The sequence below is a fragment of the Diabrotica virgifera genome, chromosome 3, assembly GCF_917563875.1.
Source record: "Diabrotica virgifera virgifera chromosome 3, PGI_DIABVI_V3a".
NCBI classification, from domain to species: Eukaryota; Metazoa; Arthropoda; class Insecta; order Coleoptera; family Chrysomelidae; genus Diabrotica; species Diabrotica virgifera.
In genome coordinates, this window is record NC_065445.1 from 231198068 (window position 1) to 231223409 (window position 25342).

The window sequence follows — 25342 nt, forward strand, 5'->3', positions numbered from 1 at the left end:
CTATTCTCTATTTCCACTTAGTCTTATTTAGCATCGGCTAATGATCTATCCTTCCGCGAACAACGATAATGACCTATTAACGATTTCACTTGAGTCTTATTTAATCACTTCTTAAAATTAAATATAACAATTTGTTGTATACAGGTTGTTCTAAATTTATATGCCCGTGGTTGAGAAAATTGAAAATATTTTATATTAAATTGAATTCTGTTTATAATTATCAAATTTTAATTTTCATATCACATAGAAATATAACAATATACATCTCGTTTCTTTATAAAATCCGTCTTTGTTATATAACAAATTGTCATTTTCAGTGTCAACCCCAGTGTCCGGTACCCACTCAGCAGTTTTCCCGTTACCTGGCTCGTTTCCATGGGCGCACAGCGGCAGGGGAAAGCCGCGAAGGGGCATGATGAGGCGTGCCGTCTTCAGCGATTTACAACGAAAAGGGTTGGAGAGGCGGTTTCAAATTCAGAAATATATCTCCAAGCCAGATAGGAAGAAACTCGCCGAAAAGTTGGGGCTTAAAGACAGTCAGGTAAGTCGATTTAACACAAAGAATGTATTTTGTATCAGTGGCGTTAAAAATACGATTTTTAATAATCCGTGTTATAGTATGATTTCAATGATATGTATTTTTCTTGGTAGAAACTAGATATATCTATTCTGTATCATAAATATTATCAATAATATAAACAAAATTGGTATCAAATTTAAATCATACTCGATGTGAACATGCTGTCGACTCATGTTTGGCACCATCTTAAGATTTCTCACTTCTGCTTCTTACGCTTTGTCCACATGAGGGCGGTTTGTCAACGTCGAATGCGCGGTTTACCTGTTTTACCTATTTACTTGATCACACCCTAATGCCGTCTTTGAAGTTACCAAGGTAAATAGGTAAACCGCGCAGTCGACGTTGGCAAACCGCACTCATGTGGACAAAGCGTTAAGGTGGCGTGCACTTCTGCGTAGGCGTCAACCGTTCATTGTCTTGTTAGGTGTGGTGTTAGATATTCATTCAGGATTAAATTATGTTTCAGCAGCATTGCAAATCATTTCATAGCTGTGGATTCCTGTCCATGGCGAATATTATGCAGCTATGACATCTTTTATGCCTTAGCCTTTTTATGACTATCATTCCTTCGAATACCAGTTGCTGAAAAGTGTATCGTTAAGTTATTTCTCGAAACAGTTAACCACGAAATAATGTTGCGTTTTATTGATAATAGTCTAAGAGCTGGGAGCGGATTTTGTGCGTGATAAGTAATATGGAAAAACTATACGGGGATATGTTGAATTAGTTGTGTACATGACTTTCACCAACGGCCGGAAACCAGAGTGGGGGCCGAGGGTAGTTATAAGGAGTCAAAGTCGCGGTTATATTATTTTTTTATGACGCTTATGATCGAGATAGTGCACCAAAATTTGGGAATAAGTAGGTCATGACGTATCTTAGTAAAATCTCTAGGGGCGCAACGCTGCGTGGCCGACAAAAGGGTGGGGGTAGGGGTTTTTTTTATTAAACACCAATACGATGCTAAGGACATTATAATCTGATCAAATAATGTGATCAATGAGCAACTTATTTCTAACCTAAATTACTACTAAAAAACTAAAGACTAAGGACAAACTCGATAGTACCCTTTAGGTTCTGTTAATATATTGCACAAATGTTAACTTGTACAATCACTTGCACCGTGCACTATTTTTCACTTAACTAACTCAAAGGGTTTCTTCCTCTTGAGTCTTCTAGCTAGATCCGTGTTGTCGAGGAGCTGGATGGCCTCAACATTGACGTGTTGAAGAAGTCGTTGTTCGTGACTCTTGGCAAATTTTTCTATGGTCTTGTTAACAGTATCCATGTCTAGGTCCCTATGGAGGTCACTGTTCCTATAGTACCATGGAGCGTTGACAATGTTCCTTAGCACTTTGTTTTGGAATCGTTGAATGATAATTAAATTTGTATTACTAGCGCAGCCCCATAGCTGGATGCCATATGTCCATATAGGTTTTATAATCTGTTTATACAAAAGTATTTTATTGTAGATCGAGAGAGTGGATTGTCTTCCCAATAGCCAATACATTTTTTTATACTTCATGTTAAGCTGTTCTCGTTTCTTTTTAACATGGGCCCTCCAGCGTAGCCTAGCGTCTAGTGTAATACCCAAATACTTTGCGGTATATGCGTATGGTATCTGAGTATTATTTACGTTAACAGGAATGTATTGATTTTTCTTGTTTGTAAAATTTATATGCACTGACTTCAGTGGCGGCTCGTGATTTTTACAATAGGGGAGGCTATACCTAACTGTAAAATATCTAGACAAATTTGCACTAGCAAAAAAATGCGCCAAAAAATGTAATTTAAGGCTCCATTTTTTGACCATTTTTCATAATATCATCCTAATTCATAATTTCATGATATCATATCATTTTAAAAATAGTTAGTCTAATTGTAAAAGTTTAATACCAAAGTTTGTGTCGTTTATTTGTTAACAATTCCATCTATTTGTAAATAGATACCTATGCATATCAAAATAAATACAAATTTGAAGTTTTGCAGTCCATACATAATGAAGCTTCAAATTTTTTAAGATACTCAACTGAATTTTTTTAATTCTAAACGCGGTCTACTGCGAATTCAAAAACACGATAAATTACCGATATTTTGCTTTGAGTTAGAGATATCGGAAAAAGTTATTTGAGCAAGTTGTTCCAAATATTGTTATAACTCCACATACCAAATTTCATAACAAAATTCGTACTTTTAGATTTTTCATTATTTTTAGTCAGGACCCTAAAATTCGTTGTCCCGAGACGCACGCAACCACGCAACGGAGCCGAGAAGCTACTCTGCCTCCCTTGGTATATCTCCGGGCAGCGTGTGATGGCGCCGTAGATGCCACTGTTAGGAGACCGGGTCTCCTTAAACGCCTGCTGCGCTGCACGGAGCATTAGCAACGGAGACTGCTGGGATTCTCGGCTCCGTCCATGCATCTCGGGATAACCCAGGGTCTTGCTACAATAATATTTAATAAAACTGAGACGCGATCATGCGTTCTAATGCTAATGCTCCGTGCGTATGGATTTTTAGTGATAATATGGAATTTACACGTTGTATAATAGTGAGAGTGCTTATTGTTTTCGCGATTCATGATAAACAAAACAGTGTATAGTATAGTATATGGCTTAACACCCCATGTGGGGTTTCGCCGCTTTCGCTTTCTAGATCCATTTTACGGGGTGGATCAGTCCCCATGATCATTGTATTTGTTCACTAATATGTCTCCATTTCTTCCGGTCTATTGCCCTCTCTTTCCATTTTGTAATTCCTGCTCCTCTTAGGTCCTCCTCTACTTCAGTTAACCATTTCGATCTGGGTCGACCACGTCTACTTTTTCCTCCTGGTTGCCACAATATCATAGCTTTTGATACTGATTCTGGTCCTTGTCTCCATATGTGACCTAGCCATTTGGTTCTTTGTACTTTTATTTTCTTTACTATATCTTCACCATTTAATTCTTCTAAAATTTCTTTATTCGTTCTCCTTCTATAGTCTTGTTCTTCAATTCTCACTGGACCCAGTATTGTCCTTATTATCTTTCGTTCATTTATCCTTAATTTCTCTTCTTCTTTTTTTGTCATAGTCATGGTTTCTGCTGCATACATCGTTATTGGTCTTATTATTGTTTTATATATATTCATTTTTGTTTGTTTGGTCAATATTTTACTCTTTAGTAGTTTTCTATTTGCTTGGAATACCCGGTTTGTCGCAGTTATTCTTTCTTCGATCTCCGTTTTTCTTTCCCCTTTGTTATTTATCATAACGCCCAGGTATTTAAATTTCTGTACTTCCTCGAATTTTTTATTTCCTATCCTTATCTCTCTGTTTTGTTCTGCTTTTCCGAGTCTCATTAATTTTGTTTTCTTTTCATTAATTCTTAGTCCCATCTTCTTTCCCTCTTCTTCTATCTCCATTAATAATTTTTTCATGATTTTTCGTGTTTTTGTTACTATCGCTATATCATCTGCATAGGCGATTAGTTGGTAACCTGATGCTCTTAGGTTTCCCTTATGGATCTTTCTTAACACAAAATCTACTGTCAGGTTAAATAGTGTTGCTGACAGTGAGTCACCTTGTCTCACTCCTTTATTTATTTCGAATTCTTCTGTTTCCCCTTTTTGTGTTAGGATACTTATTTTTGATTTATTCATAGACATTTTTATTAGGTTTCTTAGTTTTTTACTTACTCCTTGATACTTTAGGGCTTTCATTATTTCCTTTCTCTTTATTGAGTCAAAGGCTTGTTCAAAGTCTATAAATAATATTTCTATTTCATGTTGATGTTCGTGTGCTTTTTCCATGATTTGTTTAATGGTATGTATTGCATCTGTTGTTGATCTGCCTTTTACGAAACCGCATTGGTATTGTCCTATGATATTTTTTGTTTCATCTGTTAACCTTTTTTTATTATTGACGATAATATTTTATAGGCAACGTTTAATAGTGTAATACCTCTGTAGTTCTTACACTCATGCTGGTCGCCTTTTTTATGGATCGTTATAATCTGTCCAATTTTCCACTCGTTCGGCATTGTCTCCTCTTTCCATATTTTCTTAATCAATTCATGTATTTTTTCATGCAATATGTCTCCTCCGTATTTTATTAGTTCTAGATTTATTCCGTCCTTCCCAGGTGCCTTTCCATTATTCCCTTTCGTTATAATGTTTTTTACTTCTTCTAATGTTGGTTCCTGTGTGTTCGTTTCTTCTTCGTCCACGTCTTCTATTTCATCATTTATAACTGGTTCAATTAGTAATTCTTTAAAGTGACTTGTCCATATTTCTTTATACTCTTTCTCTTCCTCGACAATTTTACCTTGTTTGTTTTTTATTCCTTTTAATTTACCTTTGAATGTTCTATTGTTTTCTTTTATTTTATTATAGAATTTTTTTGAATTTCTGTTGTATTTTTCGTTCTCTATTTCCTGAATCTTTAGATCTATCCATTGTCGTTTTTGTTTTCTGTTAATTTTTTGCCCTCATTTCTCAGTAATTCGTAGTTTTCTCTGTCTTCTGCCGTGTTCGTTCTTATCCATTTTAATCTCGCTTCCACTTTTTTTTTCATAATTTTTTGACATTCGATGTTGTACCATTCTTTTTTCTTCTCCTTCCTCTTTTTGCCAATTGTTTTTTCTGCTGCTTCCTGTATGGCGTCTTTTATGCAGCTCCACTCCCGTTTCACGTCGACACATTCTTGATTGTCATCGATTCTTAGATATTTTTCCAGTTCTTCCTGATATCTCCTTCTTACTTGCTCCTCTTTTAGTTCTTCAATGTCCCATTTCGTTTGTTTGCTTTTATTTTTACTCCTGCATGTTTTTTGTTTTATTTTTGCTGTTACCATGAAATGATCTGAGTCAGCACAGGCTCCTCTGTAGGATCTTACGTCCTTAATTGAAGATTGTCTCCGCCTGTTTATCAAAATATGGTCTATCTGAGATTTAGTTTGCAGATTTGGTGATATCCATGTTATTTTATGTTTGTTAGGATGCGGGAACTTTGTACTGCTTATGACCATGCCTGTTCTTGTTGCTAGGTTGCATAATCGTTGTCCATTGTCATTTGTCCTTTCATGTATTGTGTATCTTCCTGCTACAATTTCTGTGTATTGTTCTTTTCCTATTTGGGCATTGAAGTCTCCCAGTACCATGATCGTGTCTTCTTTGGGTATCTTTTCTATTTCTTCCTCTATATCATCGTACCATTTTTCTTTTTCTTCTCTGTTCGCATTTTCTGTAGGCGCATATACGTTTAGTAGTGACAAATTGCTTGGCTTTGCTTCTATGCGCAAGTATGCAAGTCTGTTACTTATCGGTCTAAATTGTAGTATTTTTTGCCTTACATCTCCGAGTATCATAAATGCTACTCCGTATTGCCCTTGTCTTTCGCTCCCTGAGTATTTGAGGCTGAGGTTTTTGTTTTCTAATTCGCCGCTTCCTTTCCATCTGGTCTCTTGTATGGCAGCTACGTTTATACCGTATCTTTTCAGTTCTCCTGCTATCTCTTCCATTTTTCCTGCAGTTAACATTGTTCTTACGTTCCAGGTGCATATTTTCATTATTTTCTGTTTTCTTTTTTGTTTCTTTTTGTTTTGATTTTTAATACTATTCCTAAAATTATTATTCCCACCACCAATCATATTACTATTATAATAATTAATATTTATTTTCCTATTTCTAAACTTATCACTACTTAATTCTATACATTTTTTGTTAGTGTCCTGTTCACTTGCAATATCTTCTCTCCCTGTTCCTCGGATGGTCCCTACGTCGTTTCTTCCGTGTGACTGTGTTAGTTTTTTGGAGTCGCTATTTCCATTACCTTTTCTTCTTTCTGGTTCCATCTCCATTCCCTTCCGTCTACTGTAATTTTATTATATCCCATTTTTACTATTTTCCCTTTTTCTCTCATCTCTTTGCTTATATCTCTTAAGGCTTTCGCTTTCTGTTGCTCTCTTTTTGTGAGGTCTTCTGTAATCCATATTTTCTTATGCTTTACTTCTTTTAGCTTGCTTTTATTTCGTAGTATGGCTACTTTTTCTTCTTCATTTCCTAATTCGACTAGGCAGGTTTCTGTGCCAATTTTTTGTGCTCTCTTGATATCGGTCTTAATTCCTAGATGGTTTTCTAGCATGTTTGTCATTTCTTGTTTTAGAGCTATTGGATCTTCACTGTCTATAATTAATCCGCTTATGATTAGGTTATTTTTTCTTTTTTCCTTGTCTAGCCTTTCCATTGATCGTTTAAGATCAGATAGATCCTCTGTTGTCTTTTTGTTTTCTGCTTTGAGCATTTTATTCTCTTGTTTTAACTCTTTCCTCTCCTTTGCCCATTCATTCTTCATATTTTCTATTTCTTGTTTTATGTTTTTTATTTCTTCGTTGTTTTGTTTTAATTCTTCTTTAACCTCCCTTATGTTGTTTCTAATCTCCTCATTTTCTTCCTTCAATTCCGTTTTCAGTTCTTTTATTTGTGTTTTGATATCCTCGTTCATTTCTTTTAACATTTTCTTTATTTCTTCCATTTCTTGTTTTTCTTGCTCTTCTTTGTTGTCCTTTGGTGGTGTTCTTGTCGTTGATTTGCTTCTTTTAAAGACTTCCTCCTCGTCGAATGAGTTTTCGTGTTCCGGTTTATCTCTTTTGTTGCTCATTCGTTTAAGCTATGTTTGTCGTTGTTAATTAAATTTTAACTTTTAGCAGGATAAGTTCTTCCGCTGTGTTTGCTAGATATAGATCAGGCGTCCCGCACACCGCAATCCTGAGCCTACTCAATCCAACCCACGACCGATGCACGAGCTAACCTTATCTACATCAACAATCTACCTCTTTTATCCTTTATTCAATTAACTAGTCTTAATTGCCTATACTTTATAAAATAATTTAATTATTTCAAATTTTATAATTTCTGCTTATTTTTTTCCAAGCCGACTCTGTTTCTTTCAGGCTATTATAATCAGGTTCTACAAAACAGTGTAGAGTGTGTAAAAAATTTATGGGGAGGCTGAGCCTCCCTTGCCTCCTCTGACGAGCCGCCACTGACTGACTTCATTTCATTTAATTTAATTCGCCAGCGTTTAGTCCACTTGTTAAGTCTGTTAACAGATATTTGTAGTTTTCTTGCTGCTTCTTCATGGTTTTCACCTACGGCTAAGACGGCAGTGTCATCAGCAAAGGTAGCTATTGTGTTATGATCTACTTCAGGAATATCACTAGTGTATAATAGGTATAGGACCGGTCCTATCACACTACCTTGTGGTACCCCTGCATTGATTTCCTTTAGTTCCGAGTAGGCTTCTTCTTGCTTAACCCTAAAAGCTCTCTCTGATATATAAGATTCCAATAATTCTGTGTATTGTCTTGGCAAAATCCTGCTTAATTTGTACTTAAGTCCTTCGTGCCATACCTTATCAAAAGCTTGCGCCACGTCGAGGAAGACAGCGGAGCAAACTTTCTTTCCTTCCAGCGACCTCTCTATTATATCCGTTATTATATGGACTTGGTCGATAGTTGAATGACTTTCTCTAAACCCAAACTTGTGTGATGGAATTAGAGCCTTAGATTCTATGAGAGGTTTCAACCTTTTCAGCAAAAGCTTCTCGTACAGCTTTGAAATTACGGGTAGCAATGAAATCGGTCTGTACGATGATACTGTATTTGGTTGTTTTCCAGGTTTAAGGATCATTTTGACCTCAGCCACTTTCCATATCTTGGGAATATATCTTAATCTGAACGAGGTGAACATTTATGAGGGGGTAGGGGTGAATATAAAAAATATAAGGGGTTTTTTGCGACGTTCGTGATTGAGATAGTGCACCAAAATTTGGGTATAAGTAGACCATAACATAAATAAGTAAAATCCCCAGAGCCGGAAATCAAAGTGGGGGAGGAAGGTACTTATAAGGGGTCAAAGTTCCGTTTTTTATTATTTTCTTTTGTGACGCTCATGATCGAGATAGTGCACCAAAAGTTGGGAATAAGTAGGTCATGAGGTAACTAAGTACAATCTCCAGGGGTGGAACGCTGCGTGGCCGATAAAGAGGTGGGGGTAGGTGTGAATATAAAAAATATGAGGGGTTTTTTGCGACGTGCTAGAATGAGATAGTGCGCCAAAATTTGGGAATAAGTAGACCATGACTTAGCTAAGTAAAATCCCCAGATCCAGAAACCAGAGTTGGGGATGAGGGTAGTTTTAAGGGATCAAAGTCGCAGTGTGTATTATTTTTTCGTGACCCGGCACAACATTTGTTCCCCACGCAGCGTTCCGCCCCTGGAGATTTTACTTAGTAATGTCATGATCTACTTATTCCCAAATTTTGGTGCACTATCTCAATCACGAACGTCGCAAAAAAACCCCTTATATCTTTTTTTACCCCTTATATTTACCCCCACCCTTTTGTCGGCCACGTAGCGTTGCACCTCTAGAGATTTTACTTAGGTACGTCATGACCTACTTATTCCCAAATTTTGGTGCACTATCTCGATCATGAACGTCATAAAAAAATAATAAAAACCGCGACTTTGACCCCTTATAACTACCCTCGGCCCCCACTCTGGTTTCCGGCCGTTGGTGAAAGTCATGTACACAACTAATTCAACATATCCCCGTATAGTTTTTCCATATTACTTATCACGCACAAAATCCGCTTCTATCTCTCCGACTATAAGTATATTTTAAAAATATTTTATTATTTTTAATTTTTTTTTTTTGAGAATAAACTCTTAATTTTAGCATAAATTTTTTAGCTGACGTTTTGACTTTCAGTGCAAATCCGTTTTCATTTGTTTCATCTCTAAAAAATATATTTTTGAAAAATGCTATTAGATAGGACTTTGTGTTCATTTAAAGGAAAAGTTAACGACGCCGACGCAGACGCAGTCCATTTTATGATGAACTCAAATATGACGACACCAGAACTAATCTTCACTGAGAAGATTAACACATTTTACCATCTCGATAACAGGTCCCAAATATTAATGGATCTTAAACTGCCCATGGTACTGGATCGGGAGTCTTTAGTGAGACATGTATTTATAATAAATCTTACAATCTAGGTCAGTAGGTATATAATTGTGTCAGTTCTGATGGCTTATTCCTCTTCAGTAACGCAAAAACCCCTCGTGTAATCTGTTGCATGAATTTACTGCCGAAATCACTTAAAACTCCAGAAGATGATGTGACCCTAGACACCTAGTGACGGTTCTGATGGTGTATTCGTTTCCAGCAACCCCAAAAACCGACACTGGGCATGAAGTGCTCCAGGGGTTGGTTTCGATGGCGTAGTCGTAGCCTTATATAGTGACTCCAAAAATCTCAAAATAATCTGTTTGCATCAATATTTCAATATAGTGCCGATATCGCTTAAACCTCAAGATTACGTGGCTTAGCAGTGACCCTGGGCACCAGGTGCCCCGGAGGTCGGTTCTAATTGCTCTAATTGTTCTAATATTGGTGCTCAGTGATCCAAAAACCCCCTGAGTAACAAAATCTGGCCCTTAATATGCTTATTTTGACATGTGTATGTACTTTTGGATGCATTTTATGCACTTTCAAATGCTATGCATTTCCACCCTTTTTTCTATAGTAGATTTTTTTTCTGACATCATCCTGAATACACGCAAAAAGTTGAAAGTATCTACGTGCTGTATTTAAATATCGAAAATGTAGATGTACTTATTTCAAAATCGGATTTGCAAAAGGAAATCCAAACATTCAAAGTGATACAGATTTTTCGTGTGCGGTTAAGTCCGGAGGGTGACTCGAAGTAAATATTCGCATCTGTAAACGTCGTGTTTTTAAATGAAGATAGAACTACCCCTTGTTAAGGGCGCTATCAAAAACATATGTGGCAGATCTAACGCAGCCATCGGGTGTGCGAGCAGGCCTTGTTTTTCTTCAGTGGTAACTCCTTGTCTTGCTTTACCGATACCTATGTAGGCCCCCATGATACCTGAGGTCAACTACTTCTTGGACTGGGTTTACTTCCACTTCTTCATCTACGTCGCAGTCTCCCTAGAATGGAGCCAGTCGGTTATGGTGTACTATCACCGGCTTTCCCCTCGGAATCTTTCTTATTCGGTAGATAACGTCGTTAATTTTCTCCATAACAAGGTACGGACCTTTCCAGAACTGCTGCAACTTAGGAGAACAACCCTTTCGCTTCTTTGGATTATAAAGCCAGATTTTGCCGTTCTTCTTAAAACATCCCTTTTCGTTTGGGTAGGTATTGTACCGTTTCTTCATTCGATCGCTAGCGATCTGAAGATAGGAACAAATCAACTCGTGGATTTCGTCCATTCTTCTTTGCAATTTATTCACATAATCTTCACCAGCTACATCTTCGCCAGGTCGACATCCAAACTCTAGATCGCAAGGTAGCCGCATCTCGCGTCCAAACAAGGCTTTTGTTGGTGTTTGGCCCGTTGATTCATTAACAGCGGATGTTTAGGCCATTGCGAAGAACGAAAGGTACTGGTCCCAGTTTCGCTGGTGACTGGACACCATCTTTGTCAAATACTTGCTGACTGTCTGACTTATTCATCCGCTCTTTCATTCCATCCAATTGCAGGTGATATGCTGTAGTTCTTTTCTTCTTCATGCCTAGTCTATCACAGATTCTATGAAGTAAATCGCCCTTAAAGTTCCTTGGACCCCCAAAAGTTCCGGTGAAAAGCCAGTACCGCCTCATACAGCGGACTGATATGATCCCCTCTATAATTTTATTATTTATTAAGCTCAACAGGCCTTGAAGACCTAGGGCTGAAAGATTTAATTTTTTTCTTACAATTACTCTTACATTATATATTTATAACACTATATGCTATACTACTATCCTCAATAGCACAAGGACGTCCAATGGACGTCCTTCACGGACTTTAGGGACGTCCCTAGGACGTCCGTTTTCGTCCGAGGAACGTCCTTCCTCTATAATTTGGGAATATAAATAATATTTCTTAACGATTCAACTCCAATAGAGTTTTGCTTATCGAACAATTTAATTAAGTCAATAGAAAAAAGTTCAGACGCAATTAAAAAAAAGTTCTTACAGCCGCTTTGAAATGTTACATTTCATATTGGAGTGACGATACTGATAATGAAGACGATTATGATAATGATGATGATAATGATTTTTTGTCTGTGACAGAAAAAATTGTTACAAAACACGGGTATATAAAACCTGTTTTACTTATTTGTACAGTATATTCTTTTTATAAAAAAACCTACCTTGAGTCGATATCGAGGACAACCGTCATCATCCCCTTAAATATCGAAAAGGTAGATGTACTTATTTCAAAATCGGATTTGCAAAAGGAAATCCAAACATTCAAAGTGATACAGATTTTTCGTGTGCGGTTAAGTCCGGAGGGTGACTGGAAGTAAATATTCGCATCCGTAAACGTCGTGTTTTTAAATGGAGATAGAACTACCCCTTGTTAAGGGCGCTATCAAAAACATATGTTGCAGATCTAACGCAGTGGATAATATAATAGCCGAGACTTTTGACTGAGGGGAAGAATCTATTACGAGTCGGTTTCTCTGTTGATGTGCTATCGATCAAAAACATCGGTTGTGATATACAATCACTTATTATTTTGTGTTCTTATATTGCAACCGATGAACTTTTCTTATTGTGTTATTGTCGATGGCATATTTACTAAACGATGACATAAATAATTAACACAACATGAACGTTTTTTTATATAAAAATCTATTGAGTTTTTATTATTTTTCTTAATTTTATCCTTTCGATCGTATCTTACATTTCAAGCACAATCTGTTTTATTTGCTCTCTCTCTCTCTCTCTCTCTCTCTCGAGACATAATAGTAGTAGACCGATTATGTACGCAGGTATAAGCTGTTTTAATTTAAAATTGCAAAATACCTCTGATATTAAGTTCTAGCAACAACTAATTTAAATCTTATTCAAAAGCACAGTACAAATTTAAAGTCAGTATATCCTTAGGATTAAAATCGAAAATATCGAAATATAAACCGTAGAAATCAAGAGGTGTTAGACAGGGTTGCGTGTTGTGACCATTGTCTTTTCAAGGCATTTCATACACGTCTCCTCTCCTATATTAACAAGCACAACATTATAGAAAAGTCTCAATTTGGTTTCCGTGAAGGTATAAATGTGCAAGATGCACTATTAGCGCTGTGCAATCATATTTTATCGAACTTTGATAAGGGTAATAAAGTTATCTGTTTGTTTTTTGACTTAGCACGAGCTTTTGAAACTGTAAATCATCCAATACTGCTGGAAAAACTTTATCATAGTGGTGTTAGAGGAACTGCGTTAAAGTGGATCCACTTCTTTTTATCGAAAAGGTCAATGTGAATGGGAATATAATGTATTCTTCAGAAGAAAGTGTCCTCTCCGGAGTTCCACAGCGAAGTATCATTGGCCTTCTTTTATTTTTGATTTTCGTCAATGATTTAAATCAATTAATAAACGATAGCTCAACATGTTTGGTTCGCAATCCATTAGATAATTTTTCTGATGCAATAAGCGTTCGAGTAGAAAACGTGGAGCAGCAATCGGGCTGTTATGTCACTCAATTTGCTGACGATACCACAGTTGCACTAAATTCCAATAATTTTTTTCATGTAGTACAAAAAGCAAACTGTCTTGTTAAAAGTATGACTCATTACTGTTTAAATAATGCCCTAATCTTAAATGGATCAAAGACCAATATGGTAACCTTTTCACCTTCTACTATGCAGATGAGTCCATTAGTAAAACTTGACAATGGGTCAGTGGTAAATAGCCACTCCACTAAGTTGTTAGGTGGTTACCTGGATTCTAATTTGTCTTGGAGCTCTCACGTTGATTATGTAGTGGGAAGATTGTCTGTGCACTGTTATGTTCTATGGCAACTTAGGAATTTTGTCTCCCTAGATATCTTAAAACTTTACTATTTTGCTCATGTACAGTCAATTTTGCAATATTGCTTTAGACCAGTAAGGATCTGTTTTTAGGTGGATGTGAGAGGTGGCATTCAGATTTTTGCAGATAAAGTTAGGTGATAACTTCGTTAATAATAATTTATTTATGCTCCTTCTCAAATATGCCCGGAACATTAATAAAAAAAATAAAATATTTAAAAATTTCAAAAAATTTCGTTTTTTTTTTCTACTTTTTTTGCTTATAACTTAAAAACTATTCATTTTAGAACAAAGTCCTATAGAAATCAAACAAAGATAAATTTTCTATCAGATGCGATTGGTTAAAAATGTCTTAAGAGGAAACAGTAAATAAGTAGCGATCAACAGGTAGCGAAAACGCGTTCCAAGTTTGTGGCTGTAATTTTGAATATTTTTTCGAGATATTTGGCACACGTATTCGTAATATAATAATGAATGGCGGTACAGAGCCCAATTTGAAAAATATATTAATATGTGGAAATTACTCTGTAATTAAATACAATATTAAAAAAACGAGCCTGTACCGCCATTAAGAAGAACAAAAAAAACACTTTCTTCAAATAAACTTTTTTATCCGATATCTTGATTTTGTGTCATTTTGGAACAACTAAAATTTTTTATTCCATTAGTAGTTCCACAATGACACAAAATCTAGGCATCGGATAAAAAAGTTTATTTGAAGAAAGTGTATTTTTTTTTGTTCTTCTTAATGGCGGTACAGGCTCGTTTTTTTAATATTGTATTTAATTACAGAGTAATTTCCACATATTAATATATTTTTCAAATTGGGCTCTGTACCGCCATTCTTTATTATATTACGAATAAGTGTGCCAAATATCTCGAAAAAATATTCAAAATTACAGCCGCAATCTTGGAACGCGTTTTGGCTACCTGTTGATCGCTACTGTATCACCTTAATTTATCACCCTTGCTTCAAAATAGCAATAAATATAAAATAAGGGGGCAAAACAAGCCTGTCCTTATTCAATGATTTTCCATCACTTAGGTTACACTTGGAACCTTCCTAATTCGCTTAGAAAATTTTTGTAATGTACTAAAATCGTACACCAAATTTCATTAAAATTGACTTATTAGATTTTGCATAATAATTTTGCAATCTAAACTTTTTTTAAAAAATAAAATTAACATGAAGTAAAACTCCCTAGTGTAGTTGGTATATTTAATAAAACTTATAAAAATTTTTAAAAATCCAAACGGATTACGTTCAAAACGTTTTCGGACTTATCAGTCCATCATCAGTGAACCTAAAAGTAAGTACAGTCAAACCCGCTTATTAGAATACCTGTTATAAGAATATCCCGGTTTAAGGAATATAAATTTGAGGTCCCGAAACGTTTCTATTAGCCACCTATGATCGGTTATTAGAATATCCCGGTTATAGGAATATTTTTACTTGACACGAAGGCTATTCCAATAAGCGGGTTCGACTGTAATCTCACTTAGTAAAATTGAAAAGGGTGAAATTTTGAATGTTAAAAATTGAAAAGTGTGGTTACGATTACTTACTCTCTGTCCTTGCTAAATAGCCACAATGCCAAACACTGGTCAAGATGTATGTTCTAACTACATGGTGAAATCTGATCTACAATTTGGCTTACATTGGATTCCAACGGATTAGTACTAGGAACATGATGCTCTACTCCATTAATTAAGAGATTTTTTTTTATTATTAGGTCTACATTGAACTACGTTTAGTCTGTCAATGATTTAGAAGGAAGTTGAAATACTTCAAATGTCAGTAACATTGACATCCAGGAAAGGGAATTTTTAAGGTATTAACCAAGGTCAAGATCCAATGTGGTTCCGGAAATTTAAGTTTAAGACTGTGTTGGAATTTTAATTTTTAATATTAGATTTAAAATTTACTATTTTTATAAAAATATTACAACCATTACTATAAACTTGACTATAAAATTAAATTTGATCGAACTTATTGTCATAATATGGTAATGAAAACAAAATGTAAGATAGAATTATTGGTTAATGAAAGTTAATAATTTTTTTTTGGCCTAAAATAGCCTTGTGGGTGAAAGTTAAAACGTTGAAGTGATACAACAGTTGTTTAGTGTGTATAGAAATATAAATTTGTTAACTGTAATGTTGGTTGTATAAGTCTAGCAAGATATTGATTCTGTATGAAATTAACTAATTAAAAAAATTGGTGAGAATTTAGGTAACTGATATAAGATTGTTAAGTGAAAAATATAAATAATTGACGGAATGTGAAAATGTGTTAGTTATAGTCAAAAATATAGGAAGTATTATAACATTATGCATATAAAAGAAAATGGAATTATTTGATTGTTAAATTAAAACTAAGTTGATAAAATGTGTAAATGAACAAAAGATTCAAAAGAAGTGCGTCAACCGGATGCACAAGACACAAACTGTATTTGGAAAATAATTAAAAGTTAAAAATAGTAAAATAAGAATAAAGTTGTAAAGTTAGAGATTAGAGTGGCTAGAAAGTTAGATGCAACATATTAAAATTTTGAATTTTTAAGAAAAAATTTTTTTAAAAAATGAAAAATAAAAAGAAAAAGAAAGAGAAAAATAAAATAAAAAGGAAAAAGGACCTGTATGAAAAAGAAGAATTAAATGAATAGCGTAGTAAAACAATTTGGAAAAGATCAACGAACGAAGTAAAGACCCAAGCGGCGAATAGACAAATAGATAAGGTCAATGATTTATGAAGGGAAAAGTAGGGTGAGAAAATGGCAAAGGGTGAATTAGTTGTGTTGGTGTTACTGGGGGTTGTAGAGTAAATGATTAGTATGAAAGGAGATTTTGGAAATAGAAGGAAGTGAAGTATGAAAAAGAATGAAAAAGAAGGTTAAGTTAAAGGTTTTATGGGTGAGGTCAGGAAAGTTGCTAAGAGTGAAGGATAAATTGAAAAAACAAGGAATTTAGGAAAAAAGTTGACGGTGAATGGGAGTAAAATTGCGATTAAGGGAGGTTTGTCTATTCACACAATTGGGACTGGACCTCAAGTCTCGGATAATCTCCAAATCCTCATACAAGTCCAATCGGAGTGTGTTTTTCTGCTGTATATTGTGCACCAACTGGACACCCTCAGGAATCTTAAGTTCATGTCTATTGACTTTAAGGTGATGTGAGAAAGAGGAAGTAGTATCTCTCTTACTATGTTCTAGGGATCTGGTGGCAAGAGATCTACAAGTTCTACCGATGTAGGTAGCATCACAATCTGAGCAAGAGAGTTTATATACACCACTACGGTTCATGTAGTTGATTGGATCCTTAGTATTGGTCAAACTCTTGTTAAGGGTGTTATTAACTTTAAAAGAAATTTTTATATTATCACAGGAGTTGGTAATAATGTATTTAACTCTTTCAGATAGATTAGGGTTATGGAAAGGCAATGAAGCATAAATCGGAGTTGTTGTAGATGAAGTAGAAGAAAAAGCTGACTGTTGAAGTAATCTGAGCTCTCTTTTATGTTGGAGTTTATTGATGATATCAGGGTCATAACCATTGTTTATAGCAATCTGTTTAATGATGTTTAATTCTTTGTTAAATTCTGTTGATGAAAGAGGAATAGAATTTAATCTGTGGATAAAACTACGGAATGAAGAAAGTTTGTGGGAAAGAGGATGATTAGATGATGAATGAATTACCTGATCTGTTTGAGTGGGTTTACGGTAGATCCCAAAGCTGAAATGGTCATCTAGTCTGGTGATAGAAAGGTCTAAGAAATTAATGGAGTTAGAAGTTTCTAGTTCCATAGTGAAAGTGATTTTTGGATGAATTTGATTTATTTTATGAAGTAAATTCTGTGCTGAGTTGGAATCGCCTGAGATCAGAAGTAAACAATCATCTACAAAACGGAACCAGTGTAAAATCTCAGTATTTTTTATGATATAGTTGGATTCTAAATGATACCATAAAAACATCAGCTAGGAACGGGGATAAGCAACTACCCATTGCTAGACCATCAGGTTGTTGGTAAAAGTTGTTATTGAAAACAAAGTAATCTTGAGATAGACAAATTTTGAGAATGTTTATGATAGACGAAGTGGTATTAGGGGTGATAGAGTTATTTAAAAGAAGTGAGTTAACCAGACTAATAGATTCATGTTTGGGTACTGAGGTAAATAAATTGCTAACATCAAAGGAAAGCATAGTAATATTCGGATTAAGATTAATAAGTTGAAGTTTTTCAACTAATTGGCGAGAATTCAAAACTGTAAATTGGGGAGTGAAGTTTATGAAGTTCTTGATAATTTTTAGAATGAATATAGATAAATTTATCTAAATGTCTTATCTTACTGCAAAAGCGATATTACGTATATGTATTACGTAATATCGCTTTTGTAGTAAAAATACTGTAGCAGGGTAGTCTGCTAGATCTAGGGCCTACGCTATACAAGGAGGGTAACAGGGCCAGTGCTACGCTTCAACCGCGTATTATTATTTACCCCTGGTTTTACCCAAGGTACTCATTTTATTTAAGGCCGAGTCGATCTGGGGCCTATAGACATTTTAAAAATGTCTAGTTGTTCTTGCCGACGCTGGGATTTGAACACCGACCTACCAGCACGCGAGTAAAGCATACTACCGCCTGAGCTACGACGGTCCGGGATTATTTTTTACGTTTGCTATTCTTCTTGCTTGTTTAAAAAAAATTATTTTATGGATTTTACAATAAACCTTTATGGTTAATGCATGTGTTTTCTTGTTAAAAAACTGACAACGAATAGCAACGAATGGGGCCCCTAAACCTCCAGCGCCCAGGGCCCGAAGTTAACCGGCACTGCCATAACGCCATTACTTTCAAATTTCTAAAACTTTTACTGCACGATATCGAAAGTAGATAATCTATCACTTAAATCACAATTTTATCCCTACTTGATATCTTTGTCTTGATGTCTTTTTGTTGGAATTGATTGTGCTAACACATGCCTGCAGACAATAGGTCAATATAAAGTCATGCCATCCAGTAATACAATAAAACATTTTCCAAAAGAAGTAAACGTCAAGCGCCTACACAAAAGGCCGAATCAATTGTCGAAACAAAACCAAAAAATACCTCTAAAAGAGGTATTACAAATTTCATAGTGAAACCCCGACCGGGAGTAACCGAGAGAGACTTTTTCGCTCTCTCTTATAATACTCACAAGGGGTGGCCGATTCAACCCTGAGAGAAGCAACGACAGGCATTTGTTCTCGAAGAGTGGGGACTCGTCGTCTGCTATTGGTCGCTTTTCTTACATAATCTTCGTTGACGGTCCGCCTTGTAGAATATGTACGTACGGGTGGAGGGGGTGGCGAGGGTTTTCAACCCCAAACAGAGCTCTTAAATACTCGTTTAAATCACTTCCTTTACGATTAAATCTAATTTAATGCCGTTTAATTATGATTGCGATAAACCCTGATTGTTTAATGGGAAAACTGTTTTCCTTCTTTCTCTGTTGCTCCCGCTCGACGGTTCACTTTTCTCTAGACGTAAGTTTTAACTGGTTTTCCGATTTGCCATTGTCGTATTGTGATGTATATAATGATGAGGATATTAGTATTACGGCTATTTTATATGTATATCGATACAATGATCTCAATCCTATTTTATTACATGGTGTATAGTATGTATACGAAACGAAATAGGTATTTCGTCACAGTGAGAACGACAGTAGAAAATTGGATTACTAACACTAACAACGTTAGAAAAAGAAGTTGAATTATCTGATAGAAGAGTAGCTTAGATATTTATTATAAGTATTTTACAATAATTAAATATATATTAATGGTTCCTAAGTAGTTGGTTGAACTCAGTGGCGGCTCGTGATTTTTACAATAGGGGAGGCTATACCTAACTGTAAAATATCTAGACAAATTTGCACTAGCAAAAAAAATCCGCCAAAAAATCTAATTTAGGGTTCCATTTTTTTGACCATTTTTTATTTACATTTTATAATATCATCATAATTCACAGTTTCACAGTCTAATTGTAAAAGTGTATTACCAAAGTTTGTGTCGTCTATTTGTTAACAATTCTATTTCTGTAGTAGTAGTAGTATTTCTAAGTAGATATGCATATCAAAATAAATACAGATTTGAAGTTTTGCAGTCCATACAGGTTGAAGGTTCACATTTTTTAAGATACTCAACTAAATTTTTTTAATTTTAAAAGCGGCCTACTGCGAATCCAAAAACAAGGTAAATTACCGATATTTTAAATTCGCACTTTTAGTTTTTTCATTATTTGTAGTTAGGATCCTAAAATCGCAGAGGAGGCTGCTGGCCGATCAGCCGCCCTTGCCCAATCTCCGGGCAGAGTGTGCGTTAAACGATAATGCAGCTCTTTAGGAGACCGGGTCTCCTTAAACCATCCTTAAACGCTGCTGATTTTAGGATCCTGACAAGTAATGAAAAAACTAAAAGTGCGAATTTTGTTATGAAATTTGGTATGTAGGGTTAGAATATTATTTGGAATAACTTGTTCAAATAACTTTTTCCGATATCTCTAACGCGAAGCAAAATAGCAAAAAAAAACAAAACAGTGTAGCATGTGTAAAAAATTTATGGGGAGGCTAAGCCTCCCTTGCCTCCTCTGACCAGCCGCCACTGATTGAACTAATTGGAAGACTATATGCTATGAACTCGTTCTTCAATAAGAAACCGCAACGAAAATGGACATGGATCAGTCCTAACGGTCAAGTAAAAAATAAAATAGACTACATCCTTTCATCGGAAAAGTCTGTTGTACAAGACGTAATAAACCGTTCTTAACCATTTTATAACTGGTAGTGACTAGTCATAGATTAGTTAGAGCGAACCTTAGCATTAATGGGCAACTTGAAATTAAAAAGAGAACAAACAATTTACAAAATTTAGATATGGAAAAATTAAGGGAAAATAAACAAGAGTAGGTACCTATAAAGAGAAAATAAAAAACATCACATAAGATACGCTGACAATATCGTTCTTATCGCTACAGACAAGGAACAACTACAAATAATGATACCTACAACAACTAGACCAAGAAGCCAGTAAAGTTGGATTAAATATGAATTACAGCAAAACAAAAGTCATAACAAATCAAGAAGATGAGTTATGAATCGTAGTTAAACAAAACCAAATAGAAGTGAATGTGAAGAAGTGAATGAATACATATACTTGCAACATATAATAAAATTGAATAGAGACAACCAAACAGCAGAAATAAAGAGACGAACGAAGTTAGCGTAGGCCTCGTTTGGTAAGCTCAGCTTCATGTTGAAGAACAAAAAATACCCTCAATATCTAAAAACGAAACTCTACGACCAATATATTATTCCGGTCCTTAATAATATGGATGTCAAACATGGACGTTCACAAAAGCGAATATGGACAGAATTGCGAAAACACAAAGAGCAATGGAAAGACAAATGATCAACATAAGACTGTCAAATAGAAAATGGAATTCCTGGGTAAGAAACAGCTAAACTAAAATGGAAATTCGCCGGTCATACCTACTATTAGACAAGAAGACGAAAGATGGAATAAAATTATTACAGAGTGGAGACCATAGACATACAAACGAAAGAGAGGGAGACCACAGATGAGATGGGTAGATGACCTAAAACACCAAGCGGGCTCAAAATGGATGCACATGGCTCAGGATAGAGAAAGATGGAGGAGCGAAGGGGAGGCCTATTTCCAATATTGGATGTCACAAGGCTGATAGATATAGATGTAGTTGGTTTAAAATGTAAACGGACCAGTGACGTAGGTAGGATTATATTTTAGGGAGTATCCAAAATAATTCACCCCCCCCCCCCACACACTTTCAACAAAACGTTTAGAAATGCAATCCACCAATGATTTTTTTTAATAATTACCTATTTTTTATTTTTTTTTATAATTAGAATTCTTATTTTTTTTAATATATTTTTTGAGTAACGATCAATTTGTCATTCACGAAAAAACTTGCACAAAAAAATGATGACCGTACAATGGTCCTGATAAAGTATTTCAGACAATATCAATTAAGAAACGGTATTTGTAAGAAAAAGGATTGCCTTTAAATTTTACTTTTTTTTTTAATTATTAGATATAAATACAAATTTATAAATTATGTTTTTTCACCATAATTTAAATTGCATTATTTTGGTAGGGGAGCAAAGTATGCTAGATTTGCAGTCACTCGAGCATTATCGAGACCTATTGGGTTGTGATTATTAGGTCATAAAACCAAAAAAAGTTAAGTAAAATTTTCCATTTTAGTGGAGACTTTCCATTTTTCATTTAATTTTCCATTTCCAACAATCTTTTTTTTTTCGATTATCCCGCCATCTATCCAATATTCGAAAAAATGTCTCGAATAAAAGTTGCTTATTTTTACGTAAAGAATCCAAATCTGCAATAAAAATTTTGGGGGTCCCATTTAAGATTTTAAAGTAACCCCCCATCCCACCTCCGTGGGGATCGTGTTTGGTGCTATTCGATAGATTTTTCAAAAACATTTTGAAAGTGTATTTTGCAGTTTTTCGATCTGATGTTCATTTTGCGAAATATCGCGGGGTTTGTATTTAAAATTTTAAATTTACCCCCACCCCTCTCCGTGGGGGTCATGTTTAATACCATTCGATAGATTTTTGAAAAATATTGAAGACGTATTTTTTAGTTTTTCGATCTGGAAACTCAATGTAAAATTCTAAACTGTTGAATTCCTGCTTCCCTAATTATTTTGTAGAGGATTGAGAGGATTGAGAGGATTTGTCATGAGAGAATATTTGTAGAGGATTGAAATCTGTATTAAAATCAAAAGTTCAAATTGTTCTACGATTTTCTACGATAATATGTTCTATGACACATACCTACACAGTAGGTATTAGGTATGGGTGTAAAAGTTAGGCCACACGTTACTATTTAACTGACAGTGCTCACACCACTGACTGAATAAAAAATCTTTATTAGACTTTCTCCGCAACTGAGGGTATCTTATCAACTGTATTGTTTATAAACAATAAATGTTAAAATAAAAATATTGACAGTTCAAAAATGTGAAAATAATAACTTCATTGTAACACATTATTGCACTGTGTGTAGCCTAATTTTGGGCTGAAAAACTGAAATATGTATTACATTTTTACAAAATTTCGGAATATGTTTAATTCGTAGAACAATTTTAACAGGTGTTTTCAATACAGATTTCAATCCTCTACAAATAGTTTCTAATGTCTTTTGATGTAAAATAATTAGGGAAGCAGGAATTCAACAGTTTAGAATTTTACATTGAGTTTCCTATGGCCCGTTTTCCGATTCACCACCCGGTATATTAAACTATTCTAAATGGAAAATAAGTCACAATTTAACTAAAAAAATGAGTTTATTAACGTTTCGACGCCCAAATCGGATGTCGTTGTCAAAATACAAAATATTACTAAATTAAACAAAAATGTTGCTTAGTAAAAAGTTCTTCTAATAATTTATTTAATCTGACTCATTATATCGGCAGTTCAGACAAATAATAAGATCGTTCGCGGGTACCTAACCTAACCTCGCCTAATATAAATACTATCGTTAAAAGATAAATAAACAAGGTATATTTACTTTTAATTAATAATAATAACTAATTATTAAATTATAGTAGGTAAATATACGTTGTATATTTATCTATTAACGATATTATTTATATTATTTTAAAGTGCGCATGCGATTTGCTGACAATTTGTCGCAGACAGTTACCCACGAACGCACTTATTATACATTTTAAAGTAGAAGGCTTTAAAATGATATTGCCAATATTTACGGGTTGCATTCCTGGGACGACTTTACTGAAAGATATTTCATTCGATTACATGAAATCAACCCCAACTCAAGAATAGCCGACACAAAAAAATCATAGCATGTTATCTGTCTTTAAAAAGACAACCAAATGCAACGGTGACTGTAAAATTCTCGTGTTAGAGATTCCATAGTAAATCACGAGGGAAAACTAGGAAAAAACCTCGTGATAATATCCCGACATCGTAAGTATTTGGTCTTTCATTTGGTTTACTCTCAAAACTAATATCAAATTCTGACTTTAAATTATATTATATAAATATGTTATTTTAAATTATAAATAATATTAATCATACATAGAAATACAGTGAGCACTTAAAGGTTGGAATAAATTCATTTTTTCATGAATGCACAATTTTGGAAAAAAAATCCCGAAACAGATCAATTTTTATTTTTAAATTACGACTTTTTGGCATATATATCATACTAGTGACGTCACCCATCTGGGCGTGATGACGTCATCGATGATTTTTTAAATGAGAATAGGGGTCGTGTGATAGCTCATTTGAAATGAAATTCAATTCTCTACTCAGTAATATAAACATTAACATAATTATTTATACAGAGTGTCCAAAAAAAAATTTTAAATTAAATTCATTGACATTAAAATAAGAATGTATGCAATTTATTTAATTCAAAATACATTTTACTGCTCTCAGAAAACACAAAAAAAAGGTTTATTTGAAAAATAATCATTGCTTCTCGCTTAAATTAAATGTTCACACTGTCAATAGGCAGGTGGGTGGCTGCTTTAATATTGAACTTAAGCAAAAAACAATATTTATTTGTCAAATAAACATTTTTTCCTGTTTTCTAATAGCAGTAAATGTATTTTGAATTAAATAAATTACACACTTTCTTCTCTTTATGTCAATAAAATTAATTCAAAAAAAATTTTTTTGGACACCCTGTATAAATAATTATGTTATTGTTTATGTTACTGAATAGAGAACTGAATTACCTTTCAAATTAGCTATTACACGACCCCTATTCTTATTTAAAAAAATCATCGATAACGTCATCACGCTCAGATGGGTGACGTCACTGGTATGCTATATATGCCAAAAAGTCGTAATTTAAAAATAAAGATTGATCTGTTTCGGGATTTATTTCCAAAATTGCCCATTCATGAAAAAATGAATTTATTCTAACCTTTACGTGCTCACTGTATAAATAATACTAAAATATAAAATATGTACTCGATATGGTATTGACTTACTAGTCGTGGTATTTTCTTTCTATTGACTTACTCTTTTAGTATGGGTAACCACATCCTACTGCATTCTACCGAGGAATTTGCGACACAATTGGTTTCATTTAGCATAATTAGAGCCGCTTCTTTGATTTTTCTCTTTTTACTACATATCTGTTTCTTTCAGGACTACACTTGAATCTCTCCACTGAACTCTGTTCATTATCCCATGCGTGTTGACATATTCGAGATCTATCAAATTCTCTATTTTTAATATAAGACTGATATTCACTTATTCTAACGTTTAATGGTCTTGATGTTTCAGCTAAATAAAATTGTTCGCACTCACAAGGTATTTTATAAATACAATTCTTTGTTCTTTCCTGTTCATTGTTAGGTTTAGTTTTAGATAGAATAGATCTCAATGTGTTTGTTGTTTTGAATGTTGTTGAAATGTTGAATTTATTTCCTATTGTTTTAAGTTTCTCGGATAGTCTTTTATAATATATGGTATTGATATTTTCCTCGTATTATTTCTTGTGAATGTTATAGGATCCCGTTTAAGTTGTTCTGTTCCATTCGATCCAATCTTGACAATTCCTTATTTATAAATATTATTTACTTAGATTTATATTATTTTCTATTACATACTCTTATCAGATCATCTTGTGTAATTATCGCTTTTGTACAAACTCATAATAAACCTTCTAAAAATCACTCTAGTCAGTTGATTGCAATAGAAAACTGTGTATTTTCCATAAAAGTGACTTTTTAAAAGCAGGAATTCAATTTAGTGTCGTTGATCTGGAAATAATTAGGCACATACCGTATGAGTAGAGACGCACATCATCCCGTT

At 34.4% G+C, this 25342-nt stretch overlaps 1 protein-coding gene across 1 annotated transcript in view; it reads left to right on the top strand.

Annotated features, from left to right (window-relative positions):
* LOC126881586 (H2.0-like homeobox protein) overlaps nt 1-25342 on the top strand; it is a 132750-nt gene that overhangs the window by 67595 nt on the left and 39813 nt on the right. The window contains exon 3 of the mRNA XM_050645945.1: nt 318-541. Coding sequence (XP_050501902.1) covers nt 318-541 — 224 coding nt within the window. The remainder of the gene's footprint in view (nt 1-317; nt 542-25342) is intronic.